At 48.2% G+C, this 24,924-nt stretch overlaps 1 protein-coding gene across 1 annotated transcript; it reads left to right on the plus strand.

Annotated features, from left to right (window-relative positions):
- Window positions 1–24: 24 nt before the first annotated feature.
- On the plus strand, window positions 25–24,550 carry LOC111858652 (CCR4-NOT transcription complex subunit 2). Its single transcript, XM_023840591.2, has 15 exons — window positions 25–164; window positions 13,772–13,891; window positions 17,093–17,165; window positions 17,879–18,026; window positions 18,164–18,346; window positions 18,515–18,594; window positions 19,091–19,216; window positions 19,533–19,657; window positions 20,078–20,198; window positions 20,539–20,695; window positions 21,818–21,879; window positions 21,984–22,033; window positions 22,594–22,694; window positions 23,449–23,593; window positions 23,857–24,550. Exons 2-15 carry the CDS (start codon window positions 13,784–13,786, stop codon window positions 23,941–23,943), a joined length of 1,566 nt encoding a protein of 521 aa, XP_023696359.1. The 5' UTR covers window positions 25–164; window positions 13,772–13,783; the 3' UTR covers window positions 23,944–24,550.
- The last annotated feature ends 374 nt before the right edge of the window (window positions 24,551–24,924 follow it).

Consider the following 24,924-nt stretch of genomic DNA (forward strand, 5'->3'; position numbering starts at 1 on the left):
TTCCTGCAGTAGACATTTGACAAGCATGATGTGCGGTAGCTAATAGCAACAGCAACCATGTTTCCGAGATCACGAAGGGGTCGGAGGTTAAAGGTCATTACCCAGCATTCACCGTCGGAATACGCCGCCATCTTGGATCTGCGAGGGGAAGAGAAATTAATGCGGTGAGTTTTTTTCCTTCTTCTTCTTATGATTTTCTTCTTAATAATTCTCGGTTCGCTCCGCCAATGGACGGCCGTCCGTAAGAACAGGCGCCGCGGTGGAGTTGGCCGTCCGTGTTCAGGTCGGATGGCAGGGCTGAAGACGGACGGTGTCTTTATCGCTGCTGGGTTTTTGTCTGGGGCCGCGGAGGACCGAGGGGAGGAGGCTGGGCCCGAGCAGGCCCGGCCCGCCAGCGCTCACCTAACGGCCGCCGATTTACTCCTGTATTACTGGGAAAACGTTGCCGCTCTGGGCACACCAGCTTCAGTTCGGTGGCCGCCTATACGGCACTGTGTGCTCTGCTGGAAACCGATATTAAATATAGACACGGCGCAGCCCGCAGCGGTGGGCCGGCCAGTCAGGCGACGGTGGGCCGGCCAGTCCGACTCCCTCCTATCCGTCTGCTCTGTAGGAACCCGGAGCCGGCAGATCGCCGGAGTCCTGACTGCTCGACTAACGGCGTCCCGGTTCGCTTCACGGTTCCCGATTAATTGAGGGGGCTTATAGAGGAGCGTCTGCGGCGGGGCGAAGCCTTTACGCGTCCAGTGACGGGAGGGCTGGCCGGCACCATTACCCATCACCAGCCGAGCTCCAAAGCCGGCAGGCTCTCCAGGGGGCTCCGCCGCTGCTGTCACTCAGCAGCTGTCACTCGCGCTGCGGTGCCTTTCACTCCTCGAGTGAGTTATCTGTATGAGCGGCTGTATGGCCGCAACTAACAGCCTTTATCGGGCTATCGTGGGTGATTAAAACAAAAGTAAAGTAAAGCCACCCCCATAAATTACCGGGCAAAAACGAAATCACGGCTCCACCGGAGTGGCTGATATTTTCAATTAAAAGTGAGTCTGCAGCCGTGTCCTATCAGTTACTGTAATTAAATTTTCTGCTTGGTTGGCATCTCATCAGCCTCGGACGTATCGATAAGTTGTTTCTGTTTTTGTACTTTTAGGATGAGTATTTGTGTTTTGTTGCCATTTGGCGTGCCGTGGCGGATGTGACAAGCTTCCTGTGCAGAGACGGCTTTCCACTTGTGTCTTTACACACCCCGATGTCACGTCGCTCTTTCATGCTCAGCACCAGCCGGTCCGGGACGCGGGCATCGCGGCTGTGCGCTTACATTATCATCATACATAATGTCCAAATGTTTTTTTTTTTAATCAGACATTGCAGATAAAAAGTCACATTCGACAATAAAAAGTTCCACTTTTTTAAATAACCCCACATTGCATACTTTTATTAATTCATCCCGTTTAAGCCATACCTGCAGCCGTGTTGTCTTTATTATTACCTGTGTTTTATTGATATCTTAAGCATAATGAGCCTGGGAATATTTTGGCTTTTCATAGATAAAAATAACAATGTCCCAGTTGGTCTTATGGTTAATACTTTTTATTTCTGTCATTATAGTCTGGAATAGAGGTCAAAAATGTCAGGTAGTTTAGATCTCAAGGTTTTTTTTTTCTTTGAAACGAGTCTCCATTTTTTAGACTTTTTGTATTTTCAGTTTTCAACAATTTTTAATCCAGAAAAGTGCATTATGATTTAACTCTGGTTTCATATAATCTGATTCATCTAAGAACAACTTAAGTCCCTTTTTAATTATTTCATTTTAAATTATTTTTGCAAAAATGTTAGTTATAATGTTATATAGTGGTGTGAGGTTTGACAGCTCACCATTTTCAGGGGAAATCCTTAAAAAGAACCTTTGTGTGGCTGAAATGTTTGCTGTCCTGATTGAATATGGTGCCAAGACTGGCATCAGAAACTAGAGCCGCAGTTTTCTCTGGTTTCCTGCTCGGGGAAGAGATACTTTCTTATTGGTGGGACATGAACATCTGACACGGTGCTCCCGGTGTTGGACATGTGGTTGGTAGTTAAAGTCTGGGAGAAACAACACTGCAGCTAGTTAGTTCCATATCTGAAGCGAATGCTGTCAGTGAAGTGGGTTATTGAAACGCATGAAAAGACGCTGTCCCACATTTCAGCACCGTACCATAATATGATCTATTCCCCTGCCTTTTCCCTTTCATAAAACATCTTACCATTACTGCATTTGGCCCTCACTCTCTCAAAAGTGTAATGGAGCCCCTTTTATTAAAATGAACTGCTAGCAGGAATTTACTGGCCCTGGCCATTTTTTCATAGTGCTGCTTCTTAGCACATTTGAGGCCATACAGGTGTTTCTTGTGGCCCTGCTGCACTGTTTCCATCCCGTGAGGAAACTTTACTAGACATGAATTTGAAGCTGTTTTTTTCTTGAGTTCTTCTTGTTAGAATTGCTGTAGGTTAGGGCTGCCAACATGTGACACACTGTACAGAGTGTTATTGGGGGAAGCCTCTATTTGAAGACTTAAGTGATCTAGTACAGGGTCAAGACAGAGGTAATGTCAAATAATGTACATTAGGTGGTCCTTAATAGATCTAACATCTAGTAGGGAAAGGCATGAGGTTCAAGTGGACGAGAGAGAAACAGTGGTTGAGTTTGTACCCTTAGACATGAACATGAGAGAGGGAGTGGCTCAAATCGAAATGATCTCCCAATGTGCCCCCTCCCGTTCTGCTTTTAATATTCAAGGGGTATTTGCTTGACATAAACCCAGAAGTGTAAGCAAACTATCATGTTTCCACCTCAAAGTGCTTTAGAGTATGTTTTTTTTTTTTTGACCAATTTGTTGTAGCTAAAATTTATTCTGTAGAAAATGTCTTAATGAGCAGGATCTAAAGTATGAATTCTGAAATGAGTGCCCCCGTTGTAGCTCACACACATTGTGTTGAGTTCTGTGTCGCCAAATCACAGCTGAGTGTGTAAAGTTCCGAGCTCTGTAAGCGAGGATCGTCCTGGGGCACAGAGGATACCGGCTCCGTCTGCGATGGGGCACTGACTGTGAATCGCTTTCTGAGCATCCTGCTGTGGGATTATATTCAAGAGGAGAGATTTGCGACTCTACAGAACCTTCTAAATTTGATTTATTGTTGAAATGTGGGACAGATTGTTTAACAGCATGTCTTAATGATTCTTTGGAGTAACCAAAGTATGTTTGTTTATGTCCGCCAAGCCTGGGATTCGAGATGGATTGCTGTCTGCAGCCCACGTTTAGTGCATCATATCAGTCGGACAGGGCAGTGACAGTGCTGTTAAATTGGGAAAGCTGTGTATTTTATGGCTCGATCCTTTATTGTTTCTCTGACTCGAGAACAAACTGTCCTCACTTCCATTAAGCAACATTGTCATTCAGATTCTGAAGCCTTTCATTCATAGAACCAGCACAACCGCATAATGTATCGTGGTCCTCCCCACATCCTATAAAGCATCCATCTGCTGAAGTAACCAGATGACTGCTGGGGCAGGTGCTGTTCTCACATTGGTGTGGGAGAAGATATGCATTCTGTGCAGCTTTCTCTCTCCAGCTCTGAGTATTTGGCATTAGTGATTATGTACACAGCACATATAACAAATGACAGATTCACCAGTGTTCCCATTGGCTAACACAGGACAGCAGCAATGTGTGTCTTTCTCTAAAGGTTTATTGGCAGTTTAAAAAAAAAAAAAAAAAAAAAAAAAACAGATGAACATCTTTCTTAATTATGTCATTTCCCTGAGCTGAGGAATTGACCATCTCGATTACTCAGCAGTGATTGGTGTTGGCAGGCAATAGTGAGAGTATGCATTCCAAAAAATCAGCTTTTAAGATCCCGTGTTGCCCCTGAAAGCCCGTCTCGAAGTCCCTGAGTACAGTCGCCAGCATTTTCCTGCTGGATTATCTGACCTCGGCCAGCGTTTTATCTGATTATCCCTGTCAGGTGTGTCAGCCAGGGACCGGCTTCTACAACTGTGGAAAACGGGTGAGAATCTGTCGGCTTGTTTTTGCTTCACCCGCTGCCACCAAACGGCGCCGTGCCGGCCCTCCCCAACTCCCAGCATGATGCTTTCTGCCTGCAACACTCAAATCAGCCATCCCCATCCCTCCTGAATCATATAACGCACTCAGCACTGTAGCTCTGTCAGTTGTGTAATGTGTGATGGAACAGGAAGCATTATCCCTCCCCAGGAATTATTGTTGCCAGAGTTAGTCTGATTGCTTTGCATAAGAAGGGTGTCCTTGTTACTGATGGATTAGTAAATGCTAACAATTTGTCCGGGTGGGTTTGACTGAGCAGAAAAGTATCAGTTGTAGGTATCTAATTTGCATCTAATGCACTGAAAATGCAGCATGTTTATCGGGACTTCTGCTTTGTTTAGCCAACCTCTATTCAGCGGACCTCCCAGCCTGTGCCGTGTAGGACTGGGGGGGGGGGGGGGGGGAGTGGTTCCTCTGGGACAGCACTTTGAATGCAAAAGCCTGCTCTTACATAAAGATATGTCTGTCTAGAGCATTGGTCCATCAAATAATTTACGGGATGTTGGGAGAATGTTTCTTTGGTGCTATAGATGAACTGGTTGCAATTTTCTTGGCCGATTCTGATTTCCAATTTTTGTTTAAATGTGACTGGCCGATACCGATTTTTGCCGATTTCTAATTTTCTTTTTAAGAACTGTAGTTGATGGTGTGTGTGTGTGTGTACATATATATATATATATATATATATATATATATATATATATATATATATATATATATATATATATATATATATAAATTTTCCCCAAACTGCACTAAGTTACAGGATTTTCTCTCATTCTCATTTAAACAAGTCAAAATAAAGTGCTCTGCGAGTGGAAAGAGGCACAAATAATCAACTGATAATAAGCTGCTGTGCACCCAACTTTATCTGACATATTTTACTTTACCAAACAAGAGCAGGGGCAACAGATTTAAATAACAACACAAATGTTAGTTACTTATGTCATTTCCCAGGATGTTTAAATTCACCACATAACACAACATTCAGCCTTTTCTCTCTTTTTTTTTTCTTTCTTTACTCGTCTTAAAGTCCATAGGTTACAAACCTCCAATTTAAAACTGAAGTGTACTCTACTCTTCCAAATAATAATAGGTCCCTGACTCCCTGGTAATATTAATACCAACATCGCATGCTATGCACATACAATTCTTACATTGTTAGCTAGTTAGATTAAGATCAGGCTTTTTCTTACCTTCATAACTGGGTTAAAGTTTTGCTAAACATTTTTACTCTGTCATAAGAAAAAATCCTTAGTTACATGGTTGCATTTCTCTCTTATTGGCACCTGATGACTTGTTTTAGTGTGATGGTCAGTAATGTGGATGGATGTTGGCTTTGGAGTAATGATGGCTGCAGAATGCATGTACTCCGTGTGGGGCCACTCAACAAGATCTTGAAAACTGCAGCATGTAAATAAAGTCATTAGATTCTATCAGAGCTTCTGTTTTCTAGCTACTTAATAGCAGACTGAGACTGAGCAGGGGGATGGTATGAATATCACTTCATATCATGGCTGGGTATCTCCACTGATTTCCCAAATGTATTCAATTCCAATTCACAAGGTCTCAATTCAATTTGATTTGACTCAATATCAGTTGCGAAGGCCAAAAGTTAGTAATCTGTGTAAATTTGGTGTACCCTTATGTTTGTTTAATTCGGTTAGCAGAACACGCCACGTGTGAATGTTTTGGTACATTGTGGAATTAAGTATTTGAAGGTGCTGTGAAGAAAGTAACAGTTTGGGAGTCGCAGTGCCCTTTAAAAAAGGAGATATTGTGATAAGGTAAAAAGATGATGGTGGTGTGGCGGTACTTTCTGTACTTATTAAATGTAAGAATATGCTAAATTTATACAGGTCTAACTTTTGGGCATCACAATACGCCTCAATATTTTAAGTGTACAACTAATCTGCCTATGAAACTGGGTGTGTAATTAAAAATCAGTATAGTACAGAAAAGCTGGTGTTCAGCAAATGTTTGCATCGTTCTTTAAAGCCCTGTAATCATGTCTCATTTATCGGCACTGATTTGTGTCTCTTGACATAACTTGCAGTAACACCCCTAACTTATTTGACGCACTATAGGTAGATAAGTTATGCTTGGCTATAGTTTACTTTTGGTGAATTTTATCTTTTTTGCTTTATAGATATATTGAAACAAATATTTCAAATAATGGCTGTGATATCGTGCAGCCCTACCATGGGGAAAGGCCGTAGACTGTAAAAGGGAGTATGCTCCGCAGCCTGGCACCTTCCAGGATGTTTGGATTAGCCTCTAAATCGGTTATTTCAGTGTTTCCCATCCCAGTCCTTTGGGACCTCCAGACAGGCCCTATTTTTGCTCCCTCCCAGGTTCCATCCAATCAGGAATGCCAAAACCTGGTCCATGTGTTTTGGGAGCTGGGTGAAAGCAAAAAATGTGGGGACTGATTTGGGAAACACAAAAATGAGGGTCTAGTGCCTCTCAGCAGGTCATTGGACTGCTTGTGAATGATCTCCACCTGCCCAGAATGGGATATTATGCCAGATGTTCTGATTTTGTGTTCTTTGTCTGTTCTCAGTTCTCAGGTCACCTGCATTTTTGTCTGAGTGTGTGTTATGGGTCTTGCTATGTACCCCAGTCACACTGTGGTCACCATATATGTCCCCTCAGTTCAGACTAAACCAAACCCTTAAGTGTAAGAAAATACTTGCTGGATAGCAGCAATTTCAACTAATATTTGAGTTATGGGATGTTCAGAATGGGGTAATAGTGTTGATCCATAAACTGAAAAATAGACAACTGGAGTGAACACTTAAAATGACTAGCAAAGAAAAGTTTTTTTTGCAGCCAGCGGAATCGTTATCACCAGTTCTCGCTAAACAACGAAGCGACCACTGTAGTTTGCTGTGAAAATAGACAGTTTGCTTTGCCGTAACATTGAATGGATCGGGCAGTACCAGGAAAAATATAGAATGCGGTCCAGGCGTGCAAGGTACAATTTGGCAGGTGGTATTAGTCGGGTAGTTATACCGTGGATCCATGCTTTATTCACAAGCTGACAGAATGATTTTCTACTGGATGGCTGTGCTGATTGGCCAAGTTAGATCGTGTGTCTCTACAGGGTCTCCTTCTTGTGTAATGTATTTGAAGAACAATTCATTGTGAGCTATCAACTTGGCAGGCAAGGTGGGTGAGGATAGTGACAAGTCATTATGGCCATAGAAGATTTATGTGACGTTTTCGAAGTATTAGCAGGAGAACATAAAAGATCACAATCTCTGAGAAAAGTAGATCGTGGACATCGTCAAGATCGATCACAATATACAATTGTCAGATTGTCCACCATTAATTCTGATTATAGATGGTAGAAAATGTGTTTATATCCAATTTTAGTTCGACTACTTTCTGACTTTCAGCCGCTTTTCCCCTGGCCAATGACCGAATGAGGTTCTCTTGTATTATTGAGCGGCGCCTCTGCGTCACGTCACCCCCACTTTACTGAGAAAAGGCTGGGGAAGAAACTGTATGTAGGGAATCACACAAGAACTGACTTTGTCAAACATGTTACTTTGTTCCACTCGTTATGACTTATATCTGACTTATAGCCAATATGTTGTTACTTTTTTATTCATTAACAAAGGTCCTAACTATCCCAAAGTTGTCTGTAATATAGTCATTGTGACAGGACTATGCTCCAGTAACGTAAATAGGAATTTTCCCTCTACTAGGTACACATGCCTTTGGAGTCCTTTGACACTTGAGTACTGTAACGGACCAGCAGTACAGTAACACCTCCTGGCAGCGGGGTGCGGTTGACGTTATGGTCTCGGTGTGCCGCTGAGTGGTCCTCCAGCGTATGGTCTGCCAGCCGCTCTGTCAGGTACTGGTCCTCGGCTCTGTGGCGGGTGCCCGGGCCGCACTGGGCAGCTGGAGCTTTTCTGAAGAAAGGCCCCAATGATCTCTCCTTTTTGCTAGTGCATATGGCCGCTTGGATACCACCGCCACCAGTCCCTGGGATATCGATTTAGAAATGCAGTAGGTGTATCTCAGCCTCCGTTCTGGGGCTTAAGCTGCACGCAGAAGTACGTGGGCTTTTCGATGGAGAGATGGAAGGAGGGACACTTCCCGGACACCAGCTGTATGTGTTGGAGCACCGCGTTTTGTAATTCAGCCTCCTCTGACACTTCCGTTGTCTTTCAGCAATGTCTTACCTGGGGTTTCAAGTGTGTTCTTGGTTACAGGAGGTCTGGGTACACGTTGGCACCCAATGCAACCTTGTTCCCAGTCGCCAGCAGACTAATCATTGGAGTATGCTTGTTGGCTTCTTTGTGGCGCTCTCCTCAGTTGGCGTAATTGTTGTGGTTGGTGTTACACAAGAATTTGCATATCTTGGACTGTCCAGAGCTTTGATTGCCGTTGGATCTTACATAGATCTTTGCCATGCTGTTTTTCAGTGGATGAACTTGCTTGTGTGTAGTGGCACTGGTAGAGGGCCCCATGGGAAGTCGTATTTCTCTGTCATGTTACCTTTGTTACGAAGCCCAGTAGGTCCTCTGAAGAGCACATACAGCTGTATTGCTCTCGTTCACTGTTCTGTTGGTGTTTGGATAGAAGGTGGCTCTCCACTTCGTTCAGGTACCCTCTCCCTTCTTCTAGAGCAGCGGGAGCACAGATGGAGACTGCAGTTTGACAAGATGGGGCTTGACGCTATCCCATGATCAACTCTCTCTCTGGACTTAGCTTTGACTGAGAGGATCAGATGTGCCTCACATTTATTGCATGACTGATGCTAAGAGGAGGCCCAATGAGATGGTGTACCTTTTCTTTTTACGAAGTTAACGTTTTAACTTTTCACCAGGGTGCTGCTTTCCTCATGTCCGAAACCCCCGCGCACACCTGTACCCTCGTGACGTGCGCCCTCGCTTTGGCACTGACTTTTCCGGCCGCTCCGGGCAGCATTGGTTGAAAGGCCAGAGCTGTCTGGCACAAGGCGATGCCTGTTTCACCAGATCTCCCCCCCCATTCTTTTTCTCTGAAGCTCTTTGTTGCCGTGCCTAGGGGTTGAACTTATAAACTCATGTAGTCCATATCTAATTTTCTGTGACGGTCAGAAAAGGAAGGGCCTGACGGTTTGTCGCTGTCCTAAGAGTGACCTGTGCTTGTAAGTGGGCCTCTCACCTCTGAGTTTCCCCCCTCCAGTGGGGGCAGGGTGGCTGACTGCCTGTCCTGATCGGCATCATGGGAAGCTGCAGATGGAAGGGAAATGGCTGATTTTTGAGTTAGACCCACATAGGGGCTTTAATGGCCGATGTGACTAAAGGAACCTTTTCTCGACTGAGTTTCCTATTCCCTAAGCTTTGTCAGACCACAGAGCTGACAGTTGCAAGTAGCACCCAATGGATTATTTACACCTGATTGCAAGCTGGTCTGGACCACCTCTGAGTGATTTCATTCGCTGGTCTGGACCCCTTCCGAGTGATTTCATTCGCTGCCAGAAGCATGCCTCTGTTTCGGCCCCAATCACACATTCACCCTCTGATATCATCAAGTCAGAGGAATGGCAGGCAGAGAGAGAAACTGATTTTGCTGGCAGATGATTCCCAGGAAGTTCAGAACCGTCAATAAGTGAGTGGTAATTGGTAGATGGTGCAGTTGGTGCATCTGCTGGTCTAGCAGCTCTGGTAAAGACTTCATCAATATGAGGATCCTGCAGTGACAATACAGGAGGTAATGAATTAAGAAGGGAGAAGACAGGTTCTGTGTCGGGGGGGGGGGGACATCCTTGGGTACCCTCTTGTGCAGCATCTCTATTGGAGGTCTCTGAGCAGAATGGTTTCGCTCTAGGGGTCGCGCATGCCCCCCACTCACCACCCCCACATGCCTTCCTTTGCGACAGAACCTATGCGCAGGTGGCTCTTCCAGATGCAGGATGTGCGTAATTTGGTTTGTTTATGAATACAGGCTGGTTTCTTTGCATGTTAATAAAATCTTCTGAGTGAGAGACCCACATCATTGCATACACATGAGGGTGTGTTGTGGATAAAATAAAAATGTATGACTTTTTTATGTGGATGGGTCTAGTTCCCATCATTCTGAATTAAGCAGAAACCAGAGCCGGAGGATATGTTCCTGCTCCAGGTGCGGTGGATGCGTTGGCTCCGAGTCGACCACCTGCTGGATCACTGTCTTTGTGGTGTCACTCCCCTGCTGTCTCCTAACCATAAGGGGCATCACAAGGCGTGTGACGCTAACTCTCCTTCTGCAAGTCTCTCCTGTTTTCACAGCCCCTTAGCTTAACCTTATTCGGAGGTTGGTAACTAATCCATTATAGCACTTGGTGTTCTCACTGTGGCACTTAGGACAGCTCCGAGTTAGACCTAAGCTGTCGTGCTCGTCAGCAGTGAGGTGCGTGACCCTGCCTAGGGTCTCCCACAGCTATCTGCATCGGCCGGTTACAGTCCACTGACGTCTTGGCATCATCATCTACCATGAGGTTGCGGTTTTATTTATTCTTGTTCTTGGCGAATGCATTTCCTTAACCTCTAATTCAACTGAAAAACGAATAAGGGACTGAAAGAGGTGTGCATCACAAAATGGGAGAATCACTGGTAAACGCAACGCTTCACAATTGTTTTATGTTGATTGTTTTTTTTTTTGTCTTGATAGTCGTTGGAAGTCATGATCGTCATTTGAAATCAAATTTCGAATAATTGCCCAGATGGAGTGGGTCCGTTACCTGCACATATTCTTCATTCTGCATTCTTAAAAATGTTCAAGTCGGGCCTCCTCCTTTTATGACAAGGAATGAGTTCCTCTGTTCTGCTGCAGGATCTGGGTCAGCACATTGCTGTCAACTTCCCGTTGTGTCGGGTAAGCCTGAAATCCAGTTCGTCATGTGACCTGGCTGTAGGGGATGAGCCTCGCTTGTGGATCCTCCGGAGTCGTCTGTTGGGTGGCAGCTGAGTACATTGATGTCAGTATCGTCATGTAGCATGAATCCTGGCTGTAATTGGGCTGCTTTGGCCTCTCCCACGAGTGCGACCTGTGCGTGTTGAGGAGTACGGTGTGGCATAAATAGGAATTAATCAGAACCCCCTGTGGGCCTGCCTGTCATCCGTGTCGGGCTGGGCGTCGGCTGCCTTCAGAGATGAGCCTTCCCCGTAAATGCTGTCGGATCGCTTTAATTTAGCAGCAGAGCAGTGACCAGTGGGACTGTGTTATGCAGACAGGCACTGAACATGTGCTGCGTCAGCAGCCGGCTTTGAGCGGCTCTAGTGCGGCACTGGGACCCCACCGGGACTCAACACCTGCCAGATACACAGGGCCATAAGGAGGGAGTGGGGATCAGCTCCTATTCCCTCCATGAGTGATGGTCAAGCTTTGGGCGCATGTTGGTCAACATTCAGTCAAGGCTCCGTATTTAGCTATAAGAAATAAGAAACTGTTGGTGGGAAATAAAGGGGTTCATATGCGAGTCACCACAAACCCACAAGTGTGAGCTGACAGGCAGTGCAGCCCTTTGAAGGCCTTGCTTACTAGCTGTCCTGGGCTAACAGGGGCTCCCAGACACAGCATCAGACAAGCCTGTGCAAGGAGCCATTGGCAGACTGTTGTGATTATCGTCCTTGTTTGAGGCTGTGTGAGGAATCCCAAATAGTCATACAGTCTGTACATGGTGCTTGCCTCTTGTCTTTGACCTGGATTTCCTGCCGGGAGGCCTGGAGGCCCTTGGAGTCCCCAGAGCTCGTTTTCCCTTCGGCCTGGATCCACGTGGCACCGTGCAGATGGCCTCATTGTCTGCCCTTGCACGCCCCATTATCTCCTCACCCCATCCCCATTGTGGAGCTCCCATTCAGCACTAAAAGCCATCCGGCAGAGGCAGAGGGCAGGAGACCGCGGGGGGCGGCTTCTGTCCCGTGGCTTTTTCAGTGGGTGTCTGTGACGCTGGTCTGGAGGTGCTGGGCTCTTGGACATGTTGGTGAATTTAATGAGTGTGGGAACTGCTGGTTTTGACAAAGTTCAGACATGAGCATCTGGGTGCAGTGAAGCATGAACAGCAAAGTAGCATGAGCTGTGTGGCAGTGTGTCCGAAGATGTCAGCCCTCTGCAGTGACTAAGCCGTCGAGAGGGAAGTCCTTTGTTGTGCTGCTGGCTGGGGGAAATGCTTGGCTGTCCTTTAACTTAGGATTCTGTGTTGTGATGTCAGTGTTTTCATAAAGATTGTGTGTCACTGAGCACCAAAGGTGCTTGAATTATTGAAAATGAGTAAGTGTGTCAAATGAAAATTGAATACAGCTGGTCCAAAAAATGCATGTTGTTATGGTTCAGCTCATGCTTCAGCTGTGTTTATCCTGCTCTGGTGGGAATAGTGTTACAAATATTATGAGTTAAGGTTGAATGACAGTGACAGGGAGCTTCTTTCTATATTCTGGAGTAAAACACATGTAGACCTAGAGCCTGGTGTGTTGAGAGAGTATCTTCTGGCCAGGAGCCCTGAGTAGAACCTGTGTCTCATGCTGTTGGCATGGCGGATGGCAGCGTCTACGCGGGGGCTTGGCAGGATGTGATTGGCTCGTCTTGTGGTGCAACCCGTTGTCGTGTCTTATCCGTATCCTGTTCTTTTGAAGGAATGGTCTGTGTGAGAGAGTCTGCATAAGCAGATTCTGATTTCTTTACTGTAGACGTTTGTCAGTGTTGTTAAAATCCACACAAAGGAACCATGCTGATACGCCAGGCAAAGCCAGTCAAAAACTAAATGCGGATTAAAAGGATTCCTTTTGTTAAAGAATGGTAGCATTGATCCAGATGAGAGCTGGGTGGGTGTTCTGCTCTTATTATGAATGTGAAGCTATATGGAGCTGCGGTCTTTCTGTGTGCTGCACAGGGACCTGGAAAGAAATGATCAAGCAATAAGGCTGCCCCATGTTATAACACACTCTAGTCATTAGCTGTCTATCTGCTCAAGCTAAAAGTGGCTGCAGTTTTTAGTCAGGGAGTGTCTGTAAGTTGTCTGACTTGTGGTCTTGTTACCCCTAATCACTAAATAAAATGGAAACATTTTATTTAAGCATAGTAGGGGGGGGGGGGGGTCACTGTTGTTCGTTTTTCTGGATGTGTCTCAAGCGGGCCATTTTCCTCCATTCCTCTCTGGTCCCGACTTTCACAACTCGTCTTACCGAGGAGTGAAGTAGCTGATGGTTTCAGTAGCTTCTTCACCCGAGAAGAGGTCGCCTTTTCATTCCTTTGAGGTTTTCACTGCAGCATCAATCCAGTGACGGTTCTGCCTCTGCTGTTTGCTGACACCAGCACCCGAGACAGAACCGGGTCTTCATTAGAGAAATCCAGCCCTTGACTTGTAATTAACACGCATGCAGAGTTAGCCAGTTAATTGGACTAGTCTTTGAAATAATTTTATACAAACAAATCAAACATGTTTTTCATTTCAAATGTCGGTGTGAGTATTTCAGAAGGTTAGGACTTGGTGACTAGTGGGTTTGTTCCTTGTGGTACCGGGTTTCCTTACAGAACCACAAGAAGACCAAACACCTCACTAAGAGGCCTTATTCCACTTGAAGGCTCTCATCCTCCAGAACTTATTTTTTACCAGAGTGATTTTACTGGGAGGGACCTCAGCCATTTGAGTGACTTGACTGACAGCCAGTTAACCTTGTCTCCCTTTCTTCTTGCAGGTGACAAACAGCATGTTTAGTGCAAGAAAGAAGTTTTTAGAGGGGGTCGAAAGCGACTTCCCTGAGGAAAGCATGTACTACAGCTCACAGTCGATGTTTCCACATCGATCGGAGAAAGACGTAAGTTCCGGCATGTTCCCAGTCGCCCTTCAGCCATCCCTCTGCTGCTCTGACTCTTGGTGGTGGTCAGATCTTCTGCATGCAGCTGTTTTCACCCCAGTCCTCCTGCCCCACAAGCCAGCTGACACCTTGTGTTTGATAAGTGATGCTGTGAGATTAGTCTTACAGATTATGAAAGACGTTTTGCGTGTTTAAGCTTCTCATTTTGGCCACTGTAAATGGGATGATAGCATATGGAATTTCCCAGTGCAAGTTGCAGTTTTCTCATCTGCAACAGGCTGGTTAGTTTGATATAATCCTAAGGGTCAGACATATATTTTGTTTCCTACAAGATGAACTGCCTTTGATACTTTCATATAATAATCTCGGCGCTACATGCAGCGAGCCTGTGCTTGTCAGACAGGCTTTGAAGATCACTAGCTTCGACTGACTTGGGGTGGCTTCCTCAGTCACGACCATCAGCCAGCTTGGCAGTGCCAGCTTGGGGCTCTGACGATTTGCAGCCTGACCTGTGAATGCTGCACTCGGTCCCCGTGCATGCATGGAACGTGGCACTTAGACGCTCTGGCTGTGGAGGTGCATCGACACGTGCTGTGCAGAACTCCCTGCCGAGCGGTAAGGCCGGGGTGGAGGGGTAGATGGTAATCTGGCAGGTTACTGGGCTGCCGCGAGCTCAGCCTGAGATTCCTTGAGTGTCCTTTGCATGTTGATCGAGTTTGAACTGAGTATCTAAACCTTCATTGTAAGGATGGTGGTTTAGATTAAAAACAGCTTTTATATGAGAGAAAAGTGTAGAGTGAGTTACTTCAGCTATTCTTAAGGAAGTTGTGTCTGTCCCGCTGAGTTTGGTCTGAGGATGATGCCTGGCACACACACACACACACACACACACACACGCACACACGCACACACACGCGCGTGCATGCGCGTAGCAGGCCTCTTCTCATAACCCAGTTAAGTACCTTTGGCGGAGAAACGCTGTCGCGATGGATATAGACGTCTGGGTCGTCCATCTGGCAGAGCTGCCGGGGAGCTCGTTACTGAGCCGGGTGCTTGGACGGCTCCGGGCAGGCCTGCAGGGGGCGGCATGACTGCTTATGGTCGCCCACCTGTTTTGGGGCTGCCCTGAGCTTAATAGAAGAATTGTGTGCAAGAGAGCCTTCAAATGAAGGCTCCTGCAGGTCTGTCCTCTCCGCTTGCCTGGCCCTTTTCAGGAGACCTGCTGTCCCTTGGCGTCACCCCTCTGCTGCCTGCTAATCACACACCTCCCATAACCCACAGCCCCTAACTTTTAATTGGTACCCAGCTTTCCTGGTCAAACAGGCACACCGTTTGACACAATTAAGCCACCAACAGCGGGGCTTGAGACGAGCCGGACACGCTGGCTGAGAGGTGCTTCCTACCAGCTGAGTCTCACTGCCCCCCCCCCCCGATTTGACTCCGTGCCGAGCAGTTCATGTTCTGGAATTCCACCCCCGGCCAGATGCATCTTTTTAAGCTAAATTTAATTTCTTGGAGACGACGGGAGCACGTCCAGACAGCGATTTGTTGGATGAATGTGTAATCGTGGGACTTGGGAGGCGTTTTAATCACAGAGATGGAGGGGGCCGCGCGGCGGAGGGGGCCGCGCTGTCTGACTCGTATCTCCAGTCGCAGATGGGTGAAGCCTGCTGATCGGCCCCAGTGGCTGATGGCAGCTGCGACATGGAGGCCATGTGACCCCTGTAGCCCTGGCTGCAGATCTGACCTGGGACCAGCCGCTAGGTCATGATGCCAAAGTCTCCCTCCCGCCCCATTTCCTGTCACCCTATGATCGTGGCACCGTGCCCACGATCAGCCCGTCCCCCTCCTAAGGGAAACCTTCTCTCTATTAACCAGCAGATCAATGCCGGTGTCTGGGTTCCTCAGGTCTGATTGCATGTGTAATTAATGAAGGGCCCCGTAGGATCCCCCCCCCCCCCCCCCCGGCTCATCAGCCAATCGATCAGGGCTTTACGGGATACACAGATGAGCCTGCTGCCTTATTAAATGCACTTACTCTGTCCTTCCTAGTGACAGAGCTATGACCATATTTCATTAGCCTTACCTGGGTGACTAATGTCACTGTCATGGAGCAACAGGACACTGTAAATTTGATTTGGCTGCCAGTCTCTCACACGGCCTCGGTCCTCTGGGTTCTGGTTCTCTGCTGCTTCTACTTACGATGTTTACCATCCTCACCACCTGCTCTCGTCACGGCAGCTGGGCGAGAAAGGAGTCTTCAGTCGTCTTCAGTTGCCGCCTGATGCAATGTGACACTTACGGCTTGCCGTACCTGTGTTGACATGGTAGCTGGATGCTTATAGTTGTGCCAAATGCAGTGCAGTGCCCAGCTGGTTGTCATGGTAATGGGGTAAATATGAACCTGGAGAAATGCCACTCACCTTTGGCTTTTCTTGCACCAGAAGCTGCTGTCTGAAGGTGGTTTCATATCATTTCATATCATCGTGTGTGAGACTGTGTATAAGCCCAGAAAGGCCACCTGCCTTCAGCCCTCTGGCCTTGTCAGATGTCCCATTTCCGTGCTGCACCTGAGAATTGCTGTGTTCAGTGATCTCGCATCTCCCAAGTTGCGGTTTTGTGGTCTGGAGGGGAGGGGGAGATGGCATCATTGAGTTAGGGTAATTCCCTTTGGGGCCTCACCCAGTGCTCAGGCTGCAGTTTAGTTTGTGCTGTTTTGGCTGGTTTCACGCTCTAGAGAAACTCTGAGTGTTTTCCATGTTCTGGAGGTTGAAAGAACAGAATGAATGCCAGTTGCATGCCCTCTCCTGTCTGTGCTTTCAGCTGAGGGGGCTCTCAGACACTCAAACCCCTGAATGAATCTCTAGGTGCACCTTTTAAGGTGCAGGAGTGTAAAGACACACACGCTGGGTTATGTTTATGGCTTATTGTCCTGCTGCTACTGCTGGTTTTTGAAAACGCTTTCATGTTCTTTCATTGCCCTGTCTCTTTGAGCCTCCTCTAGCCTCGTGTTTAGGTGTGTGTGCTTTTTCCTGTCGCGTTTCTGTTGGTGTGCCTTCTGTTTTCATTTTTCCTCCGTTTCCCACCCTCTGCTGCGCCGTCTCTTTGGTCATGTGCGTCCAATGGGCACAGATCCAGGTGTCACATGACATCAGTGAAAGGCTGCTCACGCTTCTCTCGCTATCTGACGCTCTCTTCCAGATGCTGGCATCTCCATCGCCTTCGTCATCGGGTCAACTGTCCCAGCTTGGTGCAAGTTTATATGGACAGCAAAGTAAGCCCCGCCTCCGTGGCCACCTTGGGTCTTACCGCCGGTCGCCATCCTGCCGTGGGGCCTGCAAGGCCTGATTCGTGGGGCGATGGTGCCAAATCTCCTGGGTCTTCTTGTATCATGCTTGGGCAGTGGAAAAGCTATAGGTTCCTAATGGAACCTGTGAAGGGTGGGGGGGGGGGCATTATGAAAGCTTCCTCAGTTTTAATTTCAGTGATCCCTCACAGGGAGTCCCCTTAAAAATGAACCTGGCTTTCAGGTCCTCCATGCACTGTGGTTAGAAATGTTCTTTTCAGATGTGGTTCTTATTTTACGCTCCTCAGGGATGGGTAGGGCTGTTCCCGTAGTCACATTAAAGCCCCCCCCCCCCCCCCGGCAGCAGGGTCTCTGAGCAGTGTGGATGCCTGCCACTAACAGAACCAGAAGCTAGCTCGTAAACACAAACACCCCAGGCACGTGGATGTGACAGTGGTGTCACCCCCAAGCTCTTATTCCATGCCTGGTACTCCTGGAGTAATTAGCAGGCCCTTATCCTGCTGTAGCGCTCCTGCAGTGATTAGGGAGGCTTGATTACAGGAGTAGCGGCAGTCTAATTACGGGTTCACTAGCAGAGGGCCGTAAACAGGCGTGTTAGTTTGCATGCCTGGGGAGCGAGAGCAGGTCACGGCCGCCGCTGTGGAGCCCCGGACCCCTGGCTGAGTGTGTGTGTCTTCCAGGTGCCCTCAGCTTCCCCATGAGAAGCATGAGCAGCAACAACCCTCAACTGAGCCGAAGTATGACGCAGGGGAACCAGCTTCCGGGTCACGTCCCCCCTACCACGGCCGTGCCCACCCTGTCCCTGCACACGCCGCCCTCGCCCAGCAGGTACGCCGGTGCCCAGGGTTACCCGGCCTCCCGACCCCAAAGCTGCCTCCAGATCGCTCGCTGTGTGACGGTAGTTATTCTGGAGCCGCTCGGCCAGCCTGCTCCTGAACCTGACCCATCATCCGGCCGTTTTCCAGGGGCATCCTCCCCATGAACACGAGGAACATGATGAACCACTCTCAGGTGAGCCAGGGCATGGCAATGACGGGCAGGACCAACAGCATGGGCAGCTCGGGGCTGGGCAGCCCCAACAGGAGCTCGCCCAGCATCATCTGCATGCCAAAGCAGCAGCCGTCCAGGCAACCATTCACCATCAACAGGTGGGTGTGGGCCGCCTCGCTTCCCAGCATGCACCTGCAGGGCGCAGCTCTGAGTAATTATTGAGTGTGGCCATTACCCGACCCCCAGAGCCACTGCGGGATCGATGTCTGTCTGCTACCCCGCCTTGTCAGGTGTTTAATCTTACCTCTGCCTGTCTGTTGTTGCAGCATGTCTGGGTTCGGAATGAACAGGAATCAGGGATTTGGGATGAACAACTCGTTATCGAGTAACATCTTCAATGGGACAGGTGAGCATGCCCGCGTCTTCCTGCATGGCTCTCGGACATGCTCTTGAAGGACCCCAAAGTTAGCTGTCGTTTGTTCTGTCTGAATGCCTAATCAAGCTTGATTGTTGCTGAGTAAATTCACGCTGTGATTTCAGTTTTGAAGTTGAAGGTTTTTTTTTTTTTTTTTTGAATGATGTTGAAAAAGCACCCTTGATACGTAGCTTTTTAATTTCTCTCTCCGAAATTTGCAGTCACGTTCCAAATCAGGTTTCTTATCTTTTCCTTGTTGCTCCTCCTTTAAGAAGATCATGTGGTCACAGCTGAAGTTGCTGTAATGTTGGCTGTAATAGGCTCATGAGGTTACGCGGGTCAGCTTGTTACCCGCATGCAGACCCGCTGATTTGGTGACCCTGAGTGCTATCTGCAGCTTGCTCGCACTGTTTGTTTAGAGTTCGTATCAGTCGCTCACATCGGGGTCAATTTAGGTGTTGGGTATTTTGGTCCCCCACCCTTGCAGACGGTAGTGAAAACGTGACGGGCTTGGACCTCTCGGACTTCCCAGCGCTGGCGGACAGAAGTCGAAGGGAAGGCAGTGGCAACCCAACGCCGTTACTCAACCCGCTGGCTGGAAGGGCTCCTTACGGTGTGTGACGCGGGCCTGGATCCTCGTATCGTCACCACTCCTCCCAGTTGTCCTTGGCCATATCAGACTGACAGCAGGCTTTAACTGGAACTCTCAGTGCCTCTAATTTTACAATAGCTGTTTATCTGGCTTCTCTTAATGCCTAAATTGCTGTGTGAATTTGTTTCATCACCAGTCTTTTCATTCTGCTAAAGCAACACGGCTGGATCCAAACTCCCAGATGACCTGTCACTGGTCGGAAAGAATTTGGGAGGGTTTCTACGGCCTGGCCTCAATCCTTGCCCACGGTCCTTAGATAAAACTCTTCATCTTCCAGTTGGTATGGTCACAAAACCGTCGAACGAGCAGTCCCAAGACTTTTCCATCCACAACGAGGACTTCCCCGCGTTGCCTGGTCCCAACTACAAGGACCCAACGTCGAACAACGATGACAGCAAATCTGTGAGTACCATCAGAGAGACTGGGCCATGCTCATGTGCTTTGTCTTCATGGTTCTTTGTTGCTGGACTTGCATAAACCAAGCGAAGTAGTGAAATGTCATGAAAGTCTGGGGAAATGCAGAACTAGGTAACAGATTAGATGACAATGTTCACCCAGACATGGTAACAAGAAACCCCATGATAGATTTGAGTTGTAGAAGGTGGTCTTAATCCATCTGATCTTTGTGGGTTTGAAATGGGTCAAGGTATTTGCTCCAGTCACCATGAGACGGAGCTGAATGCTCAGCATCATCCTCTAGTTCAGTCATGGTTCTTTTACTTCTAAGGGGAAAAATGGCCGGTCAAACCCCCTGTCTCTTGGCTCCCATCATCCGGTCCATCCAGCTGTCACTTATAGCTCCGTTTGTCTGTCATTCCTCAGAATTTGAACTCATCAGGCAAGAATTCATCCAGCACAGATGGACCCAAGTTCCCAGGAGACAAGAGCTCAACGGCGCAGAACAATAACCAGCAGAAGAAGGGGATCCAGGTGTTACCTGATGGTGAGTTCCTCAGAGATCGGGCGACTTGAGATCGTGTTGCGGTATCATGCATGGCAGTAAATGGTGCATATCCAGAGGGTTTCCTTAAGGGCCAAGTGCTGACACACGGCAACCGGTATCTCCGACACACACACGCCAACCGGTATCTCCGACACACACACGCCAACCGGTATCTCCGACACACACACGCCAACCCGTATCTCCTCCCAGCTTCATAAATTCTGGTTTGTTGTCTACTTTTAAATTTGGAAGCGTAAACATCAGTTTTGGAGGTTTAAGTGAACTACTTTTGGACTGAAGGTTTCCCCCTACCTGATGACCACCTTGGACCACCTTTCAGGTCGGGTAACGAACATTCCCACTGGGATGGTGACTGACCAGTTCGGGATGATCGGGTTGCTAACGTTCATCCGGGCGGCGGAGACGGACCCGGGTATGGTGCACTTGGCGTTGGGCAGTGACCTGACAACACTAGGACTCAACCTCAACTCCCCAGAGTAAGAAGGGCCTTCGTTCTCCCTCTGTTACAGGGCACAAAGGTGCAGGCTTCTCTTCTCCTGCTGGTTTATCCATGCACTCTGTCCATTGGCCTTCAGACTGATGATCCAGAGACACGTTTGTAGCAGGGTACGCTTTGGACAAGATGACAGTCCTTCACGGGGCTCTTGCACATTCACACACCTGTCATTTGCCTGTGAAGGAAAACCTTGAAAACCCAGGAGGAACCTGCAAATTTTTCACACTGGACTGGGCTAGGACACGGCCCTTGGGGCAAACCATCACGTTGCTCGGAGCAGTAGATTAGTGTATAGCTTTTGTGTGTTGGTTTCTGGTCGTTAGTGTGGGGTCTGAAGAGCTGTATCCGGCACATGAAGGGTCTGCCATGAAATGCCTTCAGTTCCTGCTGAGCTTGAAGGCACTGATACCCAGCGACCTCTGCTCTGTTACGGATCACGTTTGTTAGTGTCGGGCTCTGTGACCAATTGCACTTGGCAGCCTGGACCAGCTCCGCTTATCTGCGTGTGCTCAGCACACAGGAAATGGACCTCGAGCCGCGTCTGAATGACTCCTCTATGTGGCACATATTGATTCGGCTTCAGTTCTCATGGTTTGGTGCCTCTGTTGGATGTTGTTAATGCAGCCTCTGTAAGCCAGGCCTGTAGGCCTGCTGCCCATATGTATTACCTCATAATAGATATTTTAACTGGAAAATGCCGGTGGGATAATACTAGCTACCAAGTGCTTTCTGGAACCTGCTCCTGTGTTCAGCCTTGGGTGGTGGGTGATTTATATTACATACTGTAACGTATTTATCTACATAATCTGCATTGTTCTTGGTTGTAGTAGTGAAAGCTTGTCTGCCTTAATTTACGCATCATGTCATCCAACAGCACAGTAAGTCTCGCACCTAGTTCCAAAGCATCTGGTGATTAGCCGATTCTCACTACTTGTGGACCTTTTCCCCTTTTTGAAACGAAGTGAAATAGTCATTTAGTGTCTTGGAGTAAAACCGGAATGTCTTGAGGTGTTGTCGGACTACCTTGGGGTTCCACATAGTATAACGCCACGCTTCAGTTCGTGGCCCGTGGGCTAACTCTTCCCCTCTGCTCCTCCTCCAGGAATCTGTACCCCAAGTTCGCATCTCCGTGGGCGTCAGCCCCGTGTCGGCCTCAGGACATCGGTAAGTGTCAGGCAGCGTGAGGACGGGGGCCCAGACGGGGGGCCCCAGGACGGACAAAGCGCCTGTGCATGCTAACTGCTGGTACATCTCTCTCTTGCCGGCAGACTTCCACGTTCCCTCGGAGTACCTGACCAACATTCACATAAGGGATAAGGTAGGTGCTCCCTCAGTGTCGTTATGGGGAGGCGACAGGGTCCAGGCCGGCGCTGAAGCTGGCTGCTGTTGGCGTGCGTAATCGTTTGTTTGGTCTTCAGGAAGTTCGCTTGGTAGTGTTAAAATTTAAACGGCTGACTGGTTGAATTAAGACTCTTACTGACTGAAATTGCCTGCCAGTTCCCTGGGTGAACGTGTAATGGCTTCAGGTGAAAGTGAGGGATTGTCTAGATTCAGCTGTAAAGGACCAAGGCAACCATTTGTTTCAATAAATGCAAGACTGCAATCTGGAAATTTCAGCAGGGGATTGTCATTTAAAATCCTCTGGTAACGTGTATCCGTTTGTGTTGTGTTTTGTTTCAGTAACCTGAAATTGATTCTTTTTCATTTGTGGGAGTGTATGGTGCAGATTGTCAGATAAGGTGTCTATTACTGTTAAGTGTAGACTTTGAGAGATGAGCATGAGCGCCGTTGGCTGTACCTGTATCTGTGCAGCTTGATTGTTCTCCTGAAGTCCAGATGGACCCACTGGAGCTGCTGACTGTCATCTTGTTCACACAGCTGGCTGCAATAAAGCTGTCGCGGTACGGTGAAGACCTGCTGTTCTACCTGTACTACATGAATGGAGGAGACCTTCTCCAGCTCCTCGCGGCCGTAGAGCTGTAGGTACCCCGTGTCGCTGGGGTCTGGGTGCCTAGATTCTCCATCACCACGCCCCAGCTTCTGCCAGCGTTAAGCCCTTCGTCTGGGTCACAGAGACCCACAGCGTCGGCCTGGGTGTTTGTGTAGCTTTGGCCGGTTTGTCTTGGCGCCCGCCCCGAGCGGCAAAAGCAGAAAACCCCTGCATTTAATCTACGGCAAACAGGCACTCATGCGGAGATGCCAGAGTATGAGATTATCCATGAATCTCATTTCAACTCCTGCTGTGAAACGTTCCGGCATTTATAAATATTTAAGTCCACACTTTGCTTTCGTTATATGTGCTTCCAGAATAGACCGATTACAAACATGGATACTGTCCTCGACCGTAGGAGTCCCTGCCGTACAGTGTGTCCCAGCTTAAACTGCACAGTATCATGTGCCTGAGGTGGAGAAAACTAACTACGTCAGGCGCCTCCGTGCAGCCTCATAACCAAGCTCATGTTATATGTACATCTCTGGCCAAATCTGAATCCTGCTCCTCGGCCTCGTGACGGCGATGTGGTTTTGGACTTTGCTCTGCCAAGGTGATGTGACCGAGGTTTACATTTTTCCATTTCATTCAAGACCTTGGAATATTCACCATTCGCCAGCATTTGTGAGTCAGGTTCCCGTAAGCAGGAGACCGGCTGGGTGGACCCTGAACGCTAAGAGCCTAGTGTAGCAGACTCCCTCTAATGAAGCCACTTCCTGCATTTGTGTCCTTTTCTGCCTCAGCTTTAACCGGGACTGGCGGTACCACAAGGAGGAGCGGGTGTGGATCACGCGGGCGCCCGGCATGGAGCCCACGGTGAAGACCAACACCTATGAGAGGGGGACGTACTACTTCTTCGATTGTCTTAACTGGAGGAAGGTGGCTAAGGTAAAGCTGCTGGCCTGAGGCTCCGCCTCTGCAGTACAGAATGTGCACTCCGTGTTCATTGGTTTGTGCCCAGACTGTCCACCAATCAAAGGCTGTATTTGGAATAGGGAGGCAGTATACTTTGCGATTGGCTCCCACTCCTTCGGTGCTCTACATTCTTGTACGGATCCTTATGCCTTTGTGTCAATGGAAGGTCCTTCCTGTCCCTCCACTTGACGGGGCGGGGGGCACTAACTTCAGTGTTGTGGTTATCGGCCTTTCAGGAGTTTCACCTTGAGTATGACAAGCTGGAAGAGAGGCCACACGTGCCGTCGACCTTCAACTACAACCCTGCGCAGCAGGCCTTCTGAAGGACTTCCCCGTTCATGGGGTATGGCTGTCTGGGCCCGTCGCCCACCGACCCCCCCAGGCCTCGGCGTGGCTCGGGCACCCTGGTTTTTATTCCTCGAGGATCTGGCAATCGACTTTGATGGAGGGAGGGGGGGACTGTTTGGGCTCCTACCTTTTCCAATTATGTGCTGCCCAACGCTGCCAACACTCATCTGACTGTCCTCCCTCATATCTCATTTTTTCGTTTGTGTTTTTTTTTTTTTCCCTCTCCATTCCCCCCCCCCCTCCCCCCATCCCGTTAAAAAACATGGCAGCTGTCATACAGCATGCTCTCTGTGACAGAACAAGGTCGACACTTAAGTTTCCAGTGTTAGGAGAGACAATGGGGGGGGGGGGGTGGCGCAAAAATGAGCAAAGGGACAGAAGAAAAAACTGTTTATTGTAGCACTGTTCGCTAATAAAAACACAAATGTTTGTGCATTTTTTATGTGAAGACACTTTCCTGAGATTTCATTTTGAAAAGCAGCCTCTACTTTTGTCTGTCACCTCTCCCCCCCCCTTTCCGAAATGTCTCATCACCCTCCTTTTTACTCCATGCCCCCCCCCCCCCACCCGCCTCATTGTTCATGTGTTTCCCTGACAGATTTTTGTCAGCCTAGGTTCAACGAAAAGGACTGTTTTATCGAGTGTCACCGCTGCGCCCCCACCCCCATCCCCCTCCCCCCCCCCCCCACGGGCTCGCGGTCTTCCTGCGCTTCGTTCCGGATTGAGCGAAACACGGTCCAGCCTTTGTTACGATTTTGTAATAAACGTGTACATTTTTTTAATTTTTGGACATCACATGAGTAAAGATATGTATGTACGATTGTGTATATATTATATATATATATGACATCTATTTTGGGAAAAAAGCCCATAAACCAGCCGTACCTCGTTTTTCGGAGGTGTGCACGGACGCAATACGTGGACAAAACGGGACATTTCTGGAGCTGCTGGACGGG

The sequence above is a fragment of the Paramormyrops kingsleyae genome, chromosome 3 (genome assembly GCF_048594095.1).
Source record: "Paramormyrops kingsleyae isolate MSU_618 chromosome 3, PKINGS_0.4, whole genome shotgun sequence".
NCBI lineage: Eukaryota > Metazoa > Chordata > Actinopteri > Osteoglossiformes > Mormyridae > Paramormyrops > Paramormyrops kingsleyae.